The sequence below is a fragment of the Pseudorasbora parva genome, chromosome 6 (genome assembly GCF_024679245.1).
Source record: "Pseudorasbora parva isolate DD20220531a chromosome 6, ASM2467924v1, whole genome shotgun sequence".
NCBI classification, from domain to species: domain Eukaryota; kingdom Metazoa; phylum Chordata; class Actinopteri; order Cypriniformes; family Gobionidae; genus Pseudorasbora; species Pseudorasbora parva.
The window spans coordinates 8588623-8609252 of NC_090177.1; the positions used below are offsets into that span (position 1 = coordinate 8588623).

The 20630-nt window shown below is 40.1% G+C and overlaps 1 protein-coding gene across 1 annotated transcript in view; it reads right to left on the minus strand.

Annotated features, from left to right (window-relative positions):
* Positions 1-13594, minus strand: part of LOC137079204 (protein shisa-like-2A) — a 32378-nt gene extending 18784 nt beyond the window's left edge. Inside the window, exons 1-2 of the mRNA XM_067447156.1 lie at positions 13257-13594; positions 844-980 (exon numbers count right to left, since the gene is read on the minus strand). Coding sequence (XP_067303257.1) covers positions 844-980; positions 13257-13438 — 319 coding nt within the window. The 5' untranslated portion in view covers positions 13439-13594. The remainder of the gene's footprint in view (positions 1-843; positions 981-13256) is intronic.
* Between the last annotated feature and the right edge of the window lie 7036 nt (positions 13595-20630).

A 20630-nucleotide genomic window follows, 5' to 3' on the forward strand; every position in this document is an offset into this window, starting at 1 on the left:
TAGTGGAATTAACAGTTAATAGTGATAAGGTATAGCTAAAAGTGGTCCAGACCAACCTTACGAAAGTATGACTTAAAGAAGGTATTCTTAACTAAGTTCATTTCGGGAAACACATATTAACGTTAAGGGATACCTTAAGGTATATCTTAAGAATAACGTAGAGTTAAGAAGGTTTCGGGAAATGCAGCCCAAATTATTGATTGGAAAGGATTCAAGAAAACCTGGGAGGACTCGGCTACAATTATTCAATTAAATTTTACTTTATTGTTGGAATTTCTTGTGTTGATTATTATTTCTAAAAATAAATAGCAACTGAAATTAAGCTAATAGTTTGGGTTGTGTTGTTAACCTTTAATATTATGGAAATGTGTAAGTAAGAGCTCATAATAAAACATTATCTTTAAGAAACTTTTAGTTATAATTGAACACATTTAAGGACAGACACAATTTATTCAATAAACCACTGTTTAATAAAAATAAATAAAAGGTAATTTTGTAAAACTGCTGTACCGGACCCGTACCGAACCGTGACCCAGTAGTGTTTGAAATTGTAACAGAAAAACAAAATTGAATGCATTGTGTTTTAATTAAATTAATCAAAATCAATTATTTGTTCAAGAAGCATAGTAGCATACTTAATTAAATTAAAAAAAGAACATTATCAGTAATTTCATTGTGATTAATACTGCTGCTAAATTTAAGCATCAACCTAAACACACCTAACACAGAAAAAGGCTTGTGTAAAAATGCACTATCCGTGAGATTAAAATGAGCTCCTGTCTTGGATCCCAATGACTTTCTCGTCAAGATTTTTTCAGATTTGTGCTTTTGTGGTTTTCATACCTGGTGCTCTTAGAGGCAGTCCGTTATCCAGCCCTCGGGGTTTGGTGGCGATGAACAGGTAACAAAGCACACAGAGAGTGATGATGAAGGCTAGCAGCACCACAGCAGCTATAGACAAACCAACCAGAGCTCCCAAACTGAAGGACAGAGACAGGCAGAGAAATAGAGAGAGAGATTAAATAGTTGACCACGTAAACCACAATGATATCAAATGCCCAATGTCTCCTGCATGCACTGTGCCATGTTTGACATCAATGATATAAGAGAGAAACCTAATTATCAAATGCACAAAAGAATAAGTGAGGTAACACAAAATCATAAGAGAGATACAGTATTATTAGTCACTAGTCAGAAATGTAGCTCTTAAAGGGTTGGTTGCAGGTGTTGTCTATTAAAAAAGTCAAATCATAAAGTTACAATGCTCAAAGTTCAAAGCAAAGGGAGATATTTTCTTTTAAAGAAACCACTTTTTAAGGACTACAACAAATGGCTGGTAGGGAATACAACACCATCCCCTGGGAGCACGCACCAAAGGCCATGTTAGGAAGAGGAAGAGTTGGTGTACACAAATTTGAGAATCGCTCAAGATGTCGCATCCGCCTTTTCACTTTTATTGCAATACAGTACATAACACAAATGGAATAGCATGTCATTAAAGCAAGATGACAACATAATAACTGTAATTAAACTCTATCTTCATGCAGCAGATATGCTCTGGCTCTGTGCATCTTACTTCAGTTCCCACACCAGCGATTTATTGATTATCATGACAGAATATGTTAATCGATGACTTGAAGATAGTTAACTCATAAATTCATCAACTAAGCCTTCAGTAACGACCTGTCTTGTTCTACATGAGCCCCTTTCACACTGCGATTCCAGCAAATAGACGGATAATGCTACCCGGCATTTGTTCCCGGGCCGCTAGATTTGGTCCATTCACACTGCCAGCGAAATGCGTAATATGTGCGCTTTCACACACAACGCCTAACGGTCCCGGGTCGAGTTGACACGTGACATCCTGATGTGACGTATAATGGCGAGCGATCTCAGCTTCAGCGCGGATAGTAAGGAGCTCCGTGGTCTCGACTTGTGTCCAGTTTGCACACATTTCTGCTTGTTTAATTTTAGTTTCTTTTGTATACGAACACTCTCTGCGTTTAAAACACCGACGAGCTCTTCTGGCACTGCAGGGTTGTATTATTGAAAAAACAAGCTCTAGGAGTCGCACGATAACTACGTACACGTTGCGGCATTAGTTTCGGCTTTTGTTCACACAGCGCTCGTCCCGGGTCGAATCCCGCAATATTACTAGGTCCCCGACCTGGGTCGAATTTGGTAATCAATCCCGAGATGTGGTTGCTTTCACACAGAAGGTGACCCGGCAATGTTCCGGGAATATTGCGGGTCCGACGTGCAGTGTGAAAGGGGCTATGTTGTCTCTTCTTCTCGAGTCTCTACATCATTGTTTGACTCTGGTTTGAATATAAAATGCTGAACGGTTTTGGACATTTTCAGTGCGTGTCTGCGTGAGGTAATCGGAGCTGTTAACATGAGCTCTTGAAGCTCCGCCCTATTCTGGGAGCAGCAGCTCATTTGCATTTAAAGGGACACACACTAAAACGGCGTGAGTCGTTTTAATTTTGAGCTAAATCTTCACATACACATTATTTTACATCTTGTAAAAAGAGGCATAATAACCCGCCTTTAAGTTATTATGTAGGCAAATAATGCTGGAGAGCAGTGATATCTAGCAAAACCTCAAATGTTTTCTACCCAAAAAAATGTTTTAAAATTAAATACTATCACTTTCGATTGCTCCATTGTTTTGTTAGATGTTTTTGCACTTTCAAACTCATTTAAAATATTCTTCCCCACAAGATCATAGGAAGAAAGGACAGATTATTAAAGTGTACAGTCACACTGCGTGGCTGAGAACAAATTATAAACAGCTTTGACAAAAGCAAATTGAGTTCTTACATAAATCAGTTAATGTTAATGGTTGAGTTTGGATGAATTGTTAAGTGTGCAAGAGGTTGCAGAGGCACTAAAAGCAGCAGATCACCTGCGGTGAGAGAAACTGCTCTATAAGAGCCACAGTGAGTCATTTAGACTACTTAACCAGTAAACAGTCAAACTAACAGGGCAATGCTCATTAGATTTTTACATTTTCTGAACCATGAAAAACTTGTTGTTGCTGGGTGGTTGCTAGGCGATCAAATCAATAGAGCCCACCTGATTGAAGGCAGCTGCATGTACACTTCAAAAAAATAAAGTTTCTTTATTGAACTCTATCTGTGGTTCTGTGAAGAATCTTTTCAACTTTCCATTGCGTAAAATGTTCTACACACTAAGGCCCCGATCACACAGAACACGCTTTTAAAGGGGGGGTGAAACACTCAGTTTCAGTCAATCTCATGTCAATCTTGAGTACCTATAGAGTAGTATTGCATCCTTAATTTCTCCGAAAAGTCTTTAGTTTTATTATATTTATAAAAGAAATATAGGCTGTACCGAGTCTTTCCGGAAAAAACCGAGCGCCTGGAGGCGTATCGTGTGGGCGGAGCTAAAGAATGACAAGCACACCCGTCGTTCAAGCGTGGAGAAACTCATGGCTATCGATCTCAGCTAATAGATATATGATCCAGAATCAGATTCGGAGGCTGAAATAAATTGAACAGGAGAAACAGCAACAGGAAGACGTCCGTCTCTGTGGTATGGACTGTATTTAGTGGCCTGTCAACATTTGTGTGTGTTTATTTATAGTTTTACAGTTTAAAAGTAAATACATAAAAGTATTTACAGTTTATGAGGACATGATTCGGTTTATGGACTATTGTATGCGACTAAACCTTAGCAGTAGCAAGCAAAACGGTTTTGCACGTTAGACTAGTGTAACGTTATACATAGTACAACAATGAAGTCCGTTAGCGCATTTGAATGACGAAGCACGCGATCGTGTCGTTTACTGATGTTTACTCACGCGACGATAGCCAACAGCACAGACATTTGAAGCAGTTTTACTCACCGACTGCTTCCAAAGCAGGACCGAACCTTTATCGCTGGGACCGCTCCGTCAAAAACACACTTCTTTGGTATGATTTGGTGAAGTCCTGTGACAGCAGTAAACGCTGGAAATCCACTTTGCGACGCGACTGAAGCGATGTTGTGAAGCTTGCCGTCATTTCTGCGTTCAAATCGGTTCAATTGCAGCGCTGCCTTCCCAGAATGCTGTGCTGAAGCGTTGAAGTCGCTTGACGTCACCCATAGGAATAAAGTGGAGCGTGGCGCGGAGTGTTTACGGGCGTGCATTTCCTCTCTCGCTCTAGTCACGTGTGTGCGCACCCTACCGGGAGAAGAGCCCGTACGGCCCATACAAGGACCTTCCGCTCTATCGACGTCAAGCCGAGCCATACTCACAAAAAACTCTCCGAAACTTGTGAGAAACTGGAAGGAGTATTTTTGACACAGAAATACTCCATCAAACGTCCAACATTAGTCTTTAACAGTGTAAAAAGCTCAGTATGCATGAAACAGCATTTCACCCCCCCCCCCCCCCCCTTTAAGGTTCGAAAACGCGAGGCGCATTGCACTGCCTTTTTTGGTAAGCGTTTTTTCATTCAGTAAACTGCGCTGCATTTTTTTAAATGTTTCTAGGCAACCCCCGAATCAGCTGTACTGTCAGTCAAACCATAGACATGAGTCAAATGGTCAACACAACGGAAGGCCCGCCCCTCCATTCATTCGATTGGACAAAAGAAAATAAACACGATGACATCTGGCGCTTTTCCACTCAGAGTTGACTTTTTTTCAACTTCATGCGCTCGGAGCACTCCTTCAAAAACGTGAGGCGCAGCAAGCGGTTAAAACGCGAGGCGCCCAGGGCTCTCGGCAGCGCGCATAACGCTCTCTGCCAACCGAAATCCATTCAAAAAAGGTGCCTCTCGCTCCAAAAAACGCGTTCTGTGTGATCGGGCCCTCATTTTTATTTTATTTTATAACTGTTCTCTGAAAGGTTATTTGTAAGAGTGTAGGTTATGGAATATATCTTAAGATTCCATTCACACTCTTTTAAAACCCTATAAAGCTCCAAGGTGGCAGCATGAACAACCCCTGTGTGTATAACTGAATGTCCACAGACTTCCTTGAAATGTCATGCTGTGAAATGTCAGACCATGGTGTCATGTTATGAATACAGTTATCACTGAGTTTTGAGAGTGTTGTGAGAGTGAAGCAAGAGTGCTTGACCAAATCACCTGAAGAACAGCAGCCACAGAAGCACATTACAGCAGCCCTTAGGGAAGCTTTCAATTTACCCAACGTGAAAGATTCATCTCTCTGTTCATTATGATAACAAAAGTGGATCATTACGAATTTTATCACACACTCAAAATAAATAAATAAATAAATAAATTAGGCCTATGTTTTGCATAAATAAATATTTTTTTGAGATTTTGTAATATTCACATAGAACGTTTAAGTTCTGGTTTGAAAACAAGGTGTCTGTTTGGTTTTAGAACAGCAAATGTACTGACCATGGATGTATTTCCCAAATGTGTTATAAGCCTATAAGTAGATTGTAAAAGCCAATGGTCTCTCTATGTAGGTTTACGATGCTTATAGGAAACGTAGCCCAGGATATTATGGACATTTTTAATTGTAAAGTTATGTGATCCTGTGAGAAACAATAATCACAAAAGAGAGTTCCTATTCAGTCAGTCACGATCACCTTTATGTCGATACTGACATATTGGGCTCTCACATGGGAGCTCAATCACATTCGAGAAACAAAACGAGCCAATGGGTATTAGCAAGCGAGATTTGAATGCTGAGCCACTCCTAAACTGACATACGGGTATGTATAAACCAGCTAGCAACTCACTCTTTCAGGTTTTGCTGCGGAGTCAAGTAGGGAGTTATCAATCTCTAATAAAGGCAGAAATCTGCAGGTGTTGCGAGAAGCAGCATGTCTCATGGGCATATATGCTCAGAGAACGGACACTGCACTACTGATACAAAACACACTGTTACAAAAGATGGAACGACAGGAAAAGATGAATGCCAGCCAATGAGATTGTGGATTTTAACGATACCCAGCCCTAATTCAGGGTTGTAGCAGGGCTGCATGACCTAAAATCAAAACCTTGATTAACTGAACACTTTACCTCAATTATGAATAATGCAGGATCATTATTATTCATTTATTTTTTTATTATTTTTGCTTTATTTATTTAAAAAAGTGCATAACTTTAGATTTTCTAAGCTACTCTAGTGATAAATCACTGGACACAGTTGACATAGAGTTTCTGTGCTCCTCTCTGCGTTTAATCTTCACATGATGTGTGAGCTACTGTCTGTAGGAGTGTTTGTGTGTCACAGTGCATCAGCGCAGTAGCTTGATATAATGATACACATCTAATGGTCTAAAATTGCAAGTCTTAAAACACATACAATTGATAAAGTTTACTGAGGACGCAAGTGAAAGTGATCTGACTTCAGGGCTCGATGCGGCTCGGCTCTCTGTGTCACAGAAAACAGCTTGTGAGCACTGAAGTGCCATGTTTTCCATATTGTTGTTATTGAATGGTGTAAAATCATTTGAATGTTTAAACTGGCAAACCTTAGAGTCTATCTGGCTGTAGACCCTGTGTTTTGAGTTCGCCTCCGTGTTCCTTCCATGCCACTGACTGGACGGGGCGGAGTCATGTGACTATACGTGCGATAGTATGCTATTAAGGGGAACGAATTAACAGGTTTAAAAAGCGAAATAAACAACAAGAGAAAATGACGTCGGTTGGAGGTTATGAATTTCGGTTTTGATTCTTTTCCGATTAATCGGCCAGCTCTAGGCTGTTGCAAGAGGGACATAATCTCCATTCCCTCTTTCTGGGAACAAGGGTTACATCAGTAACTGAGACATTCCCATTAAGTCATTTACCTTGACTGTACGTCATCTTGGGGTCCCTATGGAAAGTGTTGGAGACACAGATGTTGGCAAGATGCAGCGTGTCCTTTAGGCAACTGCTCTCGTAGGCCCCATTTACACCGCATGGTTCAAGGGAACCAATTCCGATTTCTTCCTCTCATGTGGCACAGATCGTATATGACATGTGAACGTGTAAGCAGTAAAAAAAATGCATGGATTCCGATATCCTCAGATCGGATTCAGGCCTCACTTGTGGTAATAAATCCAATTTAAATCGGATACGTGCATTTGCGTCTGCAATGTGAGCGGTCCAATCGGATATTCCCCAGTAAATGCGAGTTGTATGCCATTGAAAAAAGGACGGAGGTGAATGACATCATCTCAGGGGGACACGAACTGCGATCAAGGGCAAGTGTAGCCAAGTCCTCGGTTTTCCTGAGGAATTGGGCTACTTTAACACTAGCCTGACGTGGTCATACTCAATTCTATTCAGAATATGAGTCTGAAACTGCTCCATTGGGCTGTGATTATGGGGCGGGTTTCAACCGAACCAGGAAAGACCTCAGTTGAATAGAGCTACAACCAATCAGAGCAACGAAGCGACGCATTACGCTAGTGTTCAAATGTCAACAGAGCTCAACTGCACTGTGTTGCCAAGTCCGCGTTTTTTTTTCGCAGGTTGTTTTCTATGTCCGTGGGTTGAAGCGACTATTATGTGATATATAGACCCATGAGTGCAAATTTTAGCCGGAAACCTTGACAAAATAACTCACATTTTACCCCCAAACACCATTTTTTTCATCGTCTAAAGCCGGCCTGATGATTTCATTGGTCCGAACAGTTTCTGTTTGGGGATAATTACTCCTCTATGGAGCGAGGCCAGAACGAACCACCTGACCTAAAAATATTGTGGGTGGGGCTAAGTTCGGCTGGCCTCCAGTCTACTTTAACACAGTTTTGAGTTGAAATTAGGTGGGTTTTGTTGTGAAAATCAGGCAACGCTGTCAAGGGCTCTCCTCTTTTTCTCCACCTTATGAGAGAATTTCTTTGCTGACCTTTAAAGATGTGTAGAAAAGTGCAGACAGCAACATTTTATAATTATTTTGTTTGCGTCCATTGCATATCGCTGCGTTTTACTAAAAACATCTTGGGCTGTTTCTCCAGTGTATAGTGTAAATGCAAATATCGGATAAGGGTCCCTTTTAAAAGATGATGTAAGCAGGTTGCGTTTTTGATATAGTCACCGAATTGGAATTGTGCATCAAGAACTGCAGTGTAAATGCAGCCATATAGTCATGACCTAAACAGTGCCCCATGTAAACCCCCCAAAATAGTCCTCCATACAACGACATGGAAGGGACCAAGCTTACCATGCAGCCGGTCATATCTGCTGTTCCTCTTACAAGTTAGTGCACAGGAAAAGTCCCCGCCCCATGACCAGTGTTGTTAACACTGGGGAAGCATGCCTAGTCCAATGGAGAGGGACACTCATGTGGAAATACACACACGGACTGACCCGAGGAGCAATGCCACACTTGGAAAGATCTCTGCGATAGGTCCTTATTGTCAGGGAAACCGCATTGTGGAAGAATACACAGGGATTACCAAGAGGGAATCACAGCATATGCCCATCTAGCCTAGTGCAAAGGGCTGACCAGCCAGGCATGCACACAAGTACTGGGCCTGGCGCAAGACCCCTTAAGCTGCAGCCAACTGTTGATGGATGCTGGAGGAAGAAACCAGGAATAAACCAGCTCCACCCAGAGATTGTAGAATCCTGCAACAGTAATGGGTGTCGCCTAGCTCTCAGCTCTGCAGACGTCCACCATAGAGGTCCCATGCACCAATGCCCAAAAGGAAGAAACACCCAGAGTTAAAGGAAGTGTATGCAAGATTGTGGCCAAAACTGGTACTGCAATTACTTTCAAATGACTGTAGAGCAGTGTATCCCCTCTCCCCCACCACCCTGACTCGAGGTTGCTAGATAGGCAGCAGGATCAGCAGGAACGTTTGTAGCTGCAGCTGTGGTAACTAGAGCAGATCTGGCAACCCGGATGCCGAAACACTACTGACTTCATGATTAGGTCGATAGGTGGAGGGTGGAGCTTCAGGCCAATACACGACATGTCAACATCAGTTGAGGGCTGCAAAAACAACTTTTATGTTGTCAGTGATATAAGTATTTGAAATGAACATGATTTATTAATGTCTAGTGACATATCAGGGCCATTTTATGATTAATTGAAATACATTTCTTACATACAGTTCCTTTAAGGGGGGGGGGGTGAAACACTCAGTTTCAGTCAATCTCATGTCAATCTTGAGTACCTATAGAGTAGTATTGCATCCTTCATATCTCCGAAAAGTCTTTAGTTTTATAATATTTATAAAAGAAATATAGGCTGTACCGAGTCTTTCCGGAAAAAAAACGAGCGGCTGGAGGCGTATCGTGTGGGCGGAGCTAAAGAATGACGAGCGCGCACAAAGCGGTGACGTCCTCAAGCGTGGAGAAACTCATGGCTATCGATCTCAGCTAATAGATATATGATCCAGAATCAGATTCGGAGGCTGAAATAAATTGAACAGGAGAAACAGCAACAGCAGGACGTCCGTCTCTGTGGTATGGACTGTATTTAGTGGCCTGTCAACATTTGTGTGTGTTTACTCGCAGTTTATGAGGACATGATTCGGTTTATGGACTATTGTATGCGACTAAACCTTAGCAGTAGCAAGCTAAACGGTTTTGCACGTCAGAATACTGTAACGTTATACAGAGAACAACAATGGAGTAACCGTTAGCGCATTTGAATGACGAAGCACGCGATCGTGCCGTTTACTGATGATTACTCATGCGTCCGTAGCCAAAAGCAGAGACATTTGAAGCAGTTTAAGTTAACTCACCGGCTGCTTCCAAAGCAGGACCGAACCTTTATCGCTGGGACCGCTCCGTCAAAAACACACTTCTTTGGTATGATTTGGTGAAGTCCTGTGACAGCACTGACCATGGAGATCCACTTTGCGTCGCGACTGAAGCGATGTTGTGAAGCTTCCCGTCATTTCTGCGTTCAAATCGGTTCAAATGCAGCGCTGCCTTCCCGGAATGCTGTGCTGAAGCGTTGAAGTCGCTCAACGTCAACCATAGGAATAAAGTGGAGCGCGGCGCGTCAGAAGTGTTCACGGACGACTGGATCTGCACCTGAGCGAGTGTTTATGGGCGTGCATTTCCTCTCTCGCTCCAGTCACGCGCGCGCACCCTACCGGGAGAAGAGCCCGTACAGCCCATACAAGGACCTTCCGTTCTATCGACGTCAAGCCGACGTATACTCGAAAAAAAACTCTCCGAAACTTGTGAGAAACCGGAAGGAGTATTTTTGACACAGAAATACTCCATCAAACGTCCAACATTAGTTTTTGAAACTTTGTCTATGTTTAGGATGGGAATCCAAGTCTTTAACAGTGTAAAAAGCTCAGTATGCATGAAACAGCATTTCACCCCCCTTTAAGTGAGCCCTCACTCTGAGGGTTCACGGATCACCTTGGGACTAGTACACTAGACGATGGCAACTAAATTTATCAGTATCGACGCAATGACGATTTCCTCCTTCAGGGAACAAGGGTTACATCAATAACCAAGATGTACTTTCTTTATTCTTTCCCTGTTTCTTAGATGAGATGAAGTTAAAAGAAAAAAATGTCCTTCTAAGTTGTTTTTCTGCAAAAACACTCATCTGACATCAGAAGAGATCTCAGTAATGTCAAATCCATTCTCAGATCGGCAATCAGAAATCTCAACATCAACAACTTGAAAATGTTTGTCATTTATATTTCTACAGTCTTACTGTATCAAGAATTGTCCCATTTGTCTAATTTCTTTCAAGGGACATTGAGAAACACACCAGATATTACATTTACATTTGAAACATAAGTGATTACTCCATTAAGTCTCATGAGCTATGAAAAAGCAACCTCTGAGCTCACTTTCCACCGTGAGCACCCAGTAAAACTACAATAATTCGAATTAACACCTGATGGAAGGTGTTCTGCCACCTATACAACCAGGTGTTGTGATTTGCATGAAGTCCCAAGAAAGCGTTTAACTAAACTTCAGTCATGAATATTGATAATTGATGCACAAGCCCATAACATCATACTTAATCAGAAGATTCAAGAAACATTCATAAATTGCCACCATTCTTGACGTAGATTGCAGCTTTTAAGTTATTAAAACAATTTACATAAGAATGGTTCTATGAGCAATGTACCCATCTGATGCAGTTCTTGAGTCTTGAATATGATATTCTAAGTACATATGATGGCATCAGTAAGCGCAACAATTTGCATGAATTAATTGGTCATTTAATAACAGCATAATCGTTTGATCAAGGCTCATGTATTAGAGTGCATGTTTAATTAGTGTCTATGTTTTCACTTCAAGTCTCGTATTAAGTCGCTGTGCAGAAACTGTTCATTAAATCAAGACTTTAATCAGATCTAAATTAAAACTTAAGGGAGATTGTGCCTTTTCAGTCGCCGCCCCCAAACTTTGGAATTATTTGCCTCTTTATATTCGATCCGCTCAGTCCATTTCCAGTTTTAAAATCTTTGCTAAAAGCTCATTGATTAATGACCACTTTTAATTCCCCGTCTTAGTTATTTTCTGGTGGGGTTGTTTCATGTTGTCTTTTCTTTATTTCTTTGTTATACATTATACATTGTATACTTACATACATTCTTTGTGTTCTTGTTATACATTTTTGTGTTTTATTCTTTTTGTACAGCACTTTGGGCAACCTTGTTTTTACAAAAATGTGTTCTATAAATAAATAAAGAGAGAAAGAAAGAAAGAAAGAAAAGAAAGAAGACTTGATTAAGACTTGTGATCAGACCACTTGACTGAAGCTGAGGAGGTTAACGACACATCATCTAATCAATTAACAATTAAACCTGTTCCATGACTTAGCCTGTAGTTTGTTAACATCTAAACATGCTTAAACATAATTTAACAAGAAGCCTCAGGTTCTCTAATTTTATTCTATTTTGCCATTTCTTTTTGTCTTTTGTGAACATGTCTACATTTTAATCAATTTTAAAGAGTATTTTTCTTTATTTCTCGGTTGTAGCTCCTGGAAACCATTTCATTTTCCTGAGAAGCAGAATACAAATGATCTACTAATGGAAAAATGACACACACAATATTCAAGATATATTCGATGAAAACAAGTCTTAGCATGTTAGTTTCTGCTCAGTCTTCATTTTGAACATTTAAAACAATGTTCTTTATTTTTTCAACAGTACTGAAGAGATAAACTAGTTTTTCCTTGATACGGTTTGATTTAAAAAATAAAGAATACTGTCTTTCAACATCTGTGTGATTATCTTTCTTGTGTAACACAAAATACGTTTTTCAGAATGCCTGGGGCCTATATCTAAACAAAATACTGCAAGAAATCACTCTAATGTCCATATGAATCATGTACTGTATATTCCATTGCTTCTGAAGCCATGATAACTATATACAATGAACTGAATAAAAAACATTGTTCAATCATTATTTTTGGAAAATATTTTCTAAAATATCCATTTTCCATTTGGGAAACAGGCATTGCAAATATTATTCAGACACCAGATATATTTTTTACTAGTGTGTTTAAGGACACTGATTATTTTATGTAAGTGAGGAGAACAAGATAAAGTATAAATATAAAGATAAATATTCTTGCATACAGCGGATCACCAGTAAAATGTATTTTTTAAAATTGGGACCAAAATGATTCAGACACTTTGACCACTTTCACCAAGTTTTTTTTAGGTTGACCTAAATATTATCGAATTCTGTACTTACATTTAACAACTGATTGGTCAATTGAAATCCATTACATACCTTTCTATCAAAGTTATCTGACATTATCAAGACTAGGTTTTGTCAAGATGTTGTTCTTGTCGTAGAACAAAAAATATATATTTTATTATCATTTTCAAAACTATAACAAATAAACTGTGATGATGTGAGAAAATGTTGAAGGTGTCTGAACAAATTTTGGTTTGACTGTGTTTGGAAGTTATTAGAGGTATTATAAAAGTGCATTAGTTGTATTTTTTTACACACAGACACTATATATATATATATATATATATATATATATATATATATATATATATATATATATATATATATATATATATAAACAGTTAAGGTTTTTAAATTATTGTTTAGGTAAAGCCACAATCAGACTGTGTTGCACAATTCTTATTAGAAAAAAATACTATAATAACCATAATTTCACATAATGTTACTCAATTGTACATAAAACTTTGTAATTTCTGTCATGTCTACGTTTTTATGATAGTGGTGACTACAAAGTTATCATTGTCAATGTCATAACAACCAACAATTATTGTGTCTTGGCAAAACAAGTTAGCCTTCCATGTACATCATTTAAAATCATGGATCAATAACAAATAGTAGCTTCACATAATATCGTCTTACCTAAGCCACCACATGTATCCATATTCATACGGGAAAAAGCTGTTGGGATCGTCGCAGCAGTATTTGACGTCATTGAACCCGCAGCAGTATATCGCGCGCGCGTCGCTGTCGGGCTTGGGGCACGTGAAGCCGCTGACGAACACGTTCTCCGCGTTGTAATATTCCTCGCAATCCGCGCTCATGCTGCCCGCGACTCGAACCCTCAACCCGCCACTTGTTAAAGCCTGAATACACTTATCCTCTTGATTTTCATTAGTCGGCTGAGATTTACTCCAGTCAGAGTGTAAACTGTGATGTGACGACTGTCAAAGACGCGCGGACATCTGAACGTGAGACGCTGAGAGCTTTCTTTATGATCTCTCTCTCTCTCTCTCTCTCTCTCTCTCTCTCTCTCTCTCTCTCTCTCTCTCTCTCTCTCTCTCTCTCTCTCTCTCACACACACACACACACAAACACACACAATCACTTTTCTCTCTTCTGTCCACTCTTATTTCCTGTCTTTCACATTCTCTTTATATCTTAAGTTTTGTTTTATAGACAGACAGACAGACAGACAGACAGATAGATAGATAGATAGATAGATAGATAGATAGATAGATAGATAGATAGATAGATAGATAGATAGATAGATAGATAGATAGATAGATGGATGGATGGATGGATGGATGGATGGATGGATGGATGGGCAGGTGGATGGATGGGCAGGCGGATGGATGGATAGAGGGAGGCAGATAGATAGATAGATAGATAGATAGATAGATAGATAGATGGATGGATGAAAGGGGGGGGGTGAAACACTCAGTTTCAGTCAATCTCATGTCAATCTTGAGTACATAGAGTAGTATTGCATCCTTCTGAAAAGTCTTTAGTTTTACTATATTTCTAAAAGAAAGATAGGCTGTACTGAGTCTTTCTGGGGGAAAAAGTGTGGCTGGAGGAGCTAAAGAGCCACGAGCGTGCACAGTTATTCCGTTGAGAGAGTCTGAAAGCTGTGACATCCTTAATCGTGGAGAAAAAAAACGTAATCCTAAATAAACCACTGAGATCAATCAGATTTAGCCATACATATATGATCCAGATCTAGAGGCTGAAACTGAACAGGAGAAACAGCAGCAGAATGTCGCAATGGCATGTACTGTAACTTATATATGCAAACCGGCTTATCATGCTCGCAAGTTTTACATTTTTGTATGTTTACTTGTGGTTTATAAGGACATAATTTGGTCTATGGACTATTGTATGCAATGTAATGTTAGCAGTTAGCTTGACAAGCCATACACACATCAAGATGAAGTTTGGTCTGGGAGCTCACCATTGACAGGGCTCAATGGCCCTCATTTATCAAAAGTGCGTACACCAAATTTCCAGCGTACACGTTGCGTACACCCAAACCCACGGTGACTTTGAGATCTATCAATATGGTCGTTGGCGTACGGCACGCTCAAATCCTACGCCAGCTCAGGAGGTGGTGTACGCACGTTAGTGGGAAAATGCGCAGAAAAACAATTCCTAACGCCACAAAACGCACTGACAAAGATATGCTATATTATGACCCACTGTTAAAAACCACAACAACAACATTCAGTGTTTATTTTTGTGCAACATGAATGTCAATGTTTAATTTGTGAGACTTTACCAAAGCGTTTGATCTGTAGGCATATGTATTCCTCTAGTCGCGAGTCCGTGCGCTTTATCTGACGTTTCAGGCCCGCCTGGCCTGGCAGCTGCGCACGGACTGGGACTAAAATAATTCAGACTGACAGAATAATAAAAATGACCTTCTTCTTTTAAATAATAATAAAATCAATAAAAACAACATTCTTCTTCTAAATAACAAGCGTCATTAATAATAATAATAATAATAATAATAATAATAATAATAATAAGAAGAAGAAGAAGAAGAAGAAGAAGAAGAAAAAGAAGAAGTAGAAGAAGAAGAATCTTACAAATTGTCATGTAATTATTAATGTGAATGAATCTTACTCCACATCACATCATCATCACTGTCGTACACCCCAATACGTGCCGTTATACGAAATTAAATGCTAATTGTTTCAAAACGTGCTGTAAAATAAAGCATTGTGATGGTAATTTATCATCCAAACAGCTATTTAAACTGCTGGGGTGCGCTTCTCAACCCCCACACTATTAACAGTACTCGTAATTTAGGTCCATATTTAGGTCCACTCTTTAAACTCCCAAATAAAACAATTTCGGGTTTTTTTTTCCACTTCCCTGGTGATGGTCTCGATGGGCGTGTCTCAATCATCTCACTAGTTCAGTAGTCAGGACACTGATCAGGGAGTCAGCCCATTGACTTCTGTCCTAATGAGTGCCCTGACTAGTGGACTAGTGAGATGATTGAGGGCGCCCGATCTCCACGTCGGAGAAGTTTCGCTTCTTTGGCGTCTTCCGTGTGTCCATGGCGTAAAAAGAGGGCATGCGGGAGGCGGAAACTTGAATATATAGGGGCGTGTTATTCTAATGACGATCGGTTTCAGCCGCCACATTTATCAAGGGCAGGTATTGCGTACACCTGAATTGCAGAGGTGCGCACAGTTTCATAAATCAGGCGGTGAGAGGAGTGTAAGCATAATCTTATGCCAACATATACACCAGTTTCTACGCAAGATTGATAAATGAGGGCCAATCTGAGGGGCGGGATAAACGGTTGTCTTTCAAACTCCCTCTGCACGCGATAGGATAGCGCTACAACCAATCAGAGCAACGAAGGTGAAGCGGAGCTAGCTGATACATTAAACTCTTGCCATATCCGGTTGGCAAAACTCAGAACACATCTTCCCTTCTTAAAGCTACAATGTGTAACTTTTTTATTTTATTCTTAGCTAAAAACACTTAGTTCTTTCAAAAATATATGTGCTCATTAATGTATATTTACTTATTTCAAGTAATAAAGTATTCTTTTAAGTTTTTAATATGCCATTGAAAATACATACGGGTGAGGGTTTGAATGCCGGCCGCCCGGTTGCCCCTCCATCTTGAAAGTAAAGTAGCCAAAGAGGGACATACCTGTAAATTCAAGCTTCGCCTTTCGCGTTTTAACACTCGATGGCACCGTGTCGAATGTGAAGAGGGGGATTGCCATGTTAATCTTGGACTAAATCGGCCACCGTAGGAGTTAAAACGAAATCACAATTGAGAGGAACAGAAACTAATATTCACTGGATGGTCATATACCTTTACACCGCTAGATGGGGGAAAATATCACACAGTGTAGCTTTAAGAATGACTTCAGTGCCGTTCTTTGTTCTTTTCTCAGAGAAAAGTTCAACTATGTACTCTTCCTGTTTGGATTCTGTCTCTCCTTATTGTCTTAATAGTTATTACGGTTACCTTCATTGTACACACCTGCAGTTTATCGACTCATTGTGTTGGATATTTAAGGTCTTGGTTTTCATGTAAGTTTTGCTAGTCGTTAATTGTAAGTCTGGATGTTCTGACCTACTTTTACTGTTCTCTGGTATATGGAACGTGTTTGTTTTCTGGTTCTGATGTCCCTGTACTTTTCGGAGTAGTCTTGGAATTAAATGTGTGTGTGCAAATGGATTCTCTCTCAGCTTATTTTCTCAGTGATTGTTATACAAATCTTCCAGAGTCCCAGCCAAAGCTGATTCGAAGTTTGCCAGCTTCTTTGTTTAAAAGAAACAAACAACTCTGCCGTCATTATGTTAAGCCCACCCACCGACTCTATACATGATGTGATTGGCCTGACCAGAGTTTGGCGTTTACAGCTTAGAAGTTATTGAGAGTTGCTAGACGACACTCGTGGCAAATTAGATTTTCTGCCGCTAGGGTGCGTCTAGATTTCTAGGCTAGTTAGCAGTAGCAAGTGGAATGGTTTTGCATGTCAAGACTAGTGCGCATTTACATAGAAAAACAATGGAATAGTAGCACATTTGAATGAACGAGTCGATAGCTAACAACACACAGATATTTGAAGCAGTTTTACTCACCGCCTGCTTCCAACATACAACCGTGACCCTTAAAGGGGTACTTCAGCGCTGGGAAGATGAATCTGTATTTAAACTGGATATTTAATGTAGCCTGGCTTTACCAGACTCTCGTACATTTCATTTGTACATAGAGTCTGGCCACTCTCCATTGACAAGGGTTTATTTCCGCGAAGGCGGGCACCCTGTTAAGGTTTAAAACTATTGGATCTGCCCTGAGCCGCTCTGGATCTGCCATAACCAATCGCTAACGTTTGGTCGTGACGTATGACATGCACCCTTCGCCTGTTTCACTCATGGAAATCCTACAAAATAAAAGTGCACATGTGCATGCCACCTCAGTAATAAAACTATAGGATAAAACCTAAAACTCGTGAATTCGGATTGTGATTTATTCACGCCACAGTGGAGAGGAGAGTTCTGTGATCAGGAATGCGCCGCTCAAGTGGTCCGTAACATCATTGTATACTGTAAAAAAAATGTCATATGCGTGGTATGATAATAAATGCTGCTATAAATAACGGACCAATTCAAATGTTTAAGTGCTTTTATTTTAATTTGTTTGAGAGGTGATGAAATATATTGCTCTTCTAAATACTTGCAAGCATTTTAAGGAAATACAAGTCTAGAAATGCATCCTAATAACAGCAAAGCAACCGTATGGTGTTCTGCAGAGGTCAAAAATGATTACAAACAGTGAATTTTGAAGTGATATATTGTTGAAAACTCAGAGATGTGGATTCGGACAGCTATTACATCAACACGACCTTGGTGTTTGTCAAAAGCAGTCGGTAACTCGGCCGGGGATTTTTACACGGGTGGTGAGAGACGAACGGCAATAAAATAACTGACCAGTCCATGTAACCTAAATGATGGCAATACCTTCCGACCGCATGAGAACCAGTTACCGTCCGAATAGCTTCAGCCAACTCCTTCATCACTAACGAAGCGATCTGGAAAATCAAACTTTTCCCGAATTTACCCTGTTGGAGGGCCACAACATCATGGCCACCAACAAACCCCAGCAAAGATTGTTATTGCTCCGGCTTTAACTTCTGGATATTCGGCAGCGGTGCCACAACGGAATGATTGGTTTAGTTTGCATCTTTCTCCGCCGCCATTACTGAACTACAACTCAAACTAGTGCTCGACATCAACGTCATCGTTCTCAGCCACTCCCTCTGTTTGCTGATTGGACCGGTAAAAATTTGTTCGGAGAAAACCTTAGAATACACCGCAGTCCCAGACGGAGTACTGAAGGAAAATGAAAATTGAGCGGAAGTACGTAGGAGGGCAGAGCCAGGTTATCATTAATGTAGTAGAAATGTGAAATTATTTTTTGTTTAATTTTTTTATTTTTGAAATTATTACCGCTACTGGATTACTGTGACTGAGTTGGAGAAAACATTACAATTAAAAACTGAAAGTGTCTGTTCAATATAATGAGTGAGTCACCACGAGAGTGTCACAGCACTGAGAACTGGAGGAGTCAGATTACATTTAACGTCATGAGCTGATGAGCTCTCGTGATGAGAGCTGAGGTAATCGCGACCACATTCGCGGCGTACATTCACAACGCGTGCTCAGTCTGGCACGTTTTCAGCTCAGGCCTTTGGAAGCTTAACTTTCATAGATATTAATTTGAGAAGTTAAAACACTTACATTGCTTAGCATTGTTCAGTTTCCATGAATGTCTGCAGCTGCGAGCTGAGCTGTGAGTGCAATCTCCATCCCCCATGCGCAGGTTCATAACATGCGGAAATGGCTCCCTCTGCTGGCTGTAGTCTAGGGGGGGGCACAATCATTTGAATATACTCAGGCTTTCTACTGATACAAAGCCATATGCTACTCACTGAAGTAACCCTTTAAATGCTGGAACTGCTTCATCTTTCAGCATTAGACGAGCTACAAATCCGGAGTTGAACTGGTACGTTACCTTGTTTATAAACCATTGTCGCCAAAATGCAGGGAACAAACAAAAACACTTGCACAACTCTGTTGCTGCTCCAGAAAAACAAACTCCATCCTCTGTCCCATTAACGCTGGGTTCTTTGAGAATATGCACAGAGTTGTCTTGCCCTGACAGCCAAAAACACACTTCTTTGGTGACATTGGTGATTTTCGTGAAGTCCTGTGACTGCAGCGTTTGCTCTCTCGCTCTAGTGGCACTCACATACACGCGCCCTTCCAGAAGAAGATCCCATACAGCCCAATCAAGGACATTCCGCCCTATCTGACCTCAGGTAGACCCATACTCGGAAAAAAACCTTCCGAAACTTGTGAGAAACCGGAAGGAGTATTTTTGGCACAGTGTAAAAACGGCAACAGTGTAAAAAGCTCAGTATGCATGAAACAACATTTCACCCTCCTTTAATTTCCTCTTATGACCTGCTGCATGCTTGCAGAACCACATTTGATTAAATCTTGACAAAGAAAAGAAAATGTTCAAATTGGTTGGATGTTTGGTGGCGCTCCCGTTCATGCGAGACGTTTTAACCGAAGAAAGGCATGTGAGTTAACACATTGTCTAGCATTTTCAGTGCATAATTTCAATAATTCAATATTAGTTTGTTTTAAACAAGGCATTTTATTTTCAATAAATTAACTTTGTTACATATTGTGCTATTTTTACCCATAGTGCACCTAAATACTCAGTCACAGCCATATGTTATACCAGCGCCAGTAGCCACCCCTGGATAAGTTGAATTGTGGTTTTGTGAATGAAGACAAAGAATTGTGTGCTGAAATGGTGGAGTATGTTTTGTTGTTGTTGTTGTTGTTGCTTATACCTCTCATGTGTTTGAAAATATCAAAGAATATTAATTCTGCATTGTTTTCCACAATAGAAATGGGCATCTGCCTATGATAGGACCAGCCTTAAAGCATCCAGATTCCGGAAGCTGATGCAGCGTTGCCACAGTAACAGGGCATGCCTCAGAGCTCTGCTTCCACACTTCAGTCCAGAGGAAAGTGAGCTTGGGCTCAAGTCAGCAATATTAGCAATTATCATCTGCAATTAAACAGGGTTGGACACAGACATTTTAGGGGCAGGTGCTCAAGTGAGAAAAAAGGGCACCCCTTTCATAATTTCTATAGAAAATACATTAAAATGATGTTAGTTACATCATTACACTTTTAAATTACGTTCATATTTTTCATTTATTTATTTGTGTGCTTAATGCTGGAATTGGTAAATGAGCAAAAGCAGTGTTGTGCATTACTGACAGAAATTATTATTTATTATTGCTGTTATTATACTATCACTATTTAGATTACACTGCAATTACAGTTGTAGGAATAATGTAAAAAAAAGTATACTTTTAGATGAAACTGAAACCACCAGTAGGTGGCGGCAAGTCTTAATTAGTGAGTCAAAGAATCATTCACTGATTTGTTCAAACCA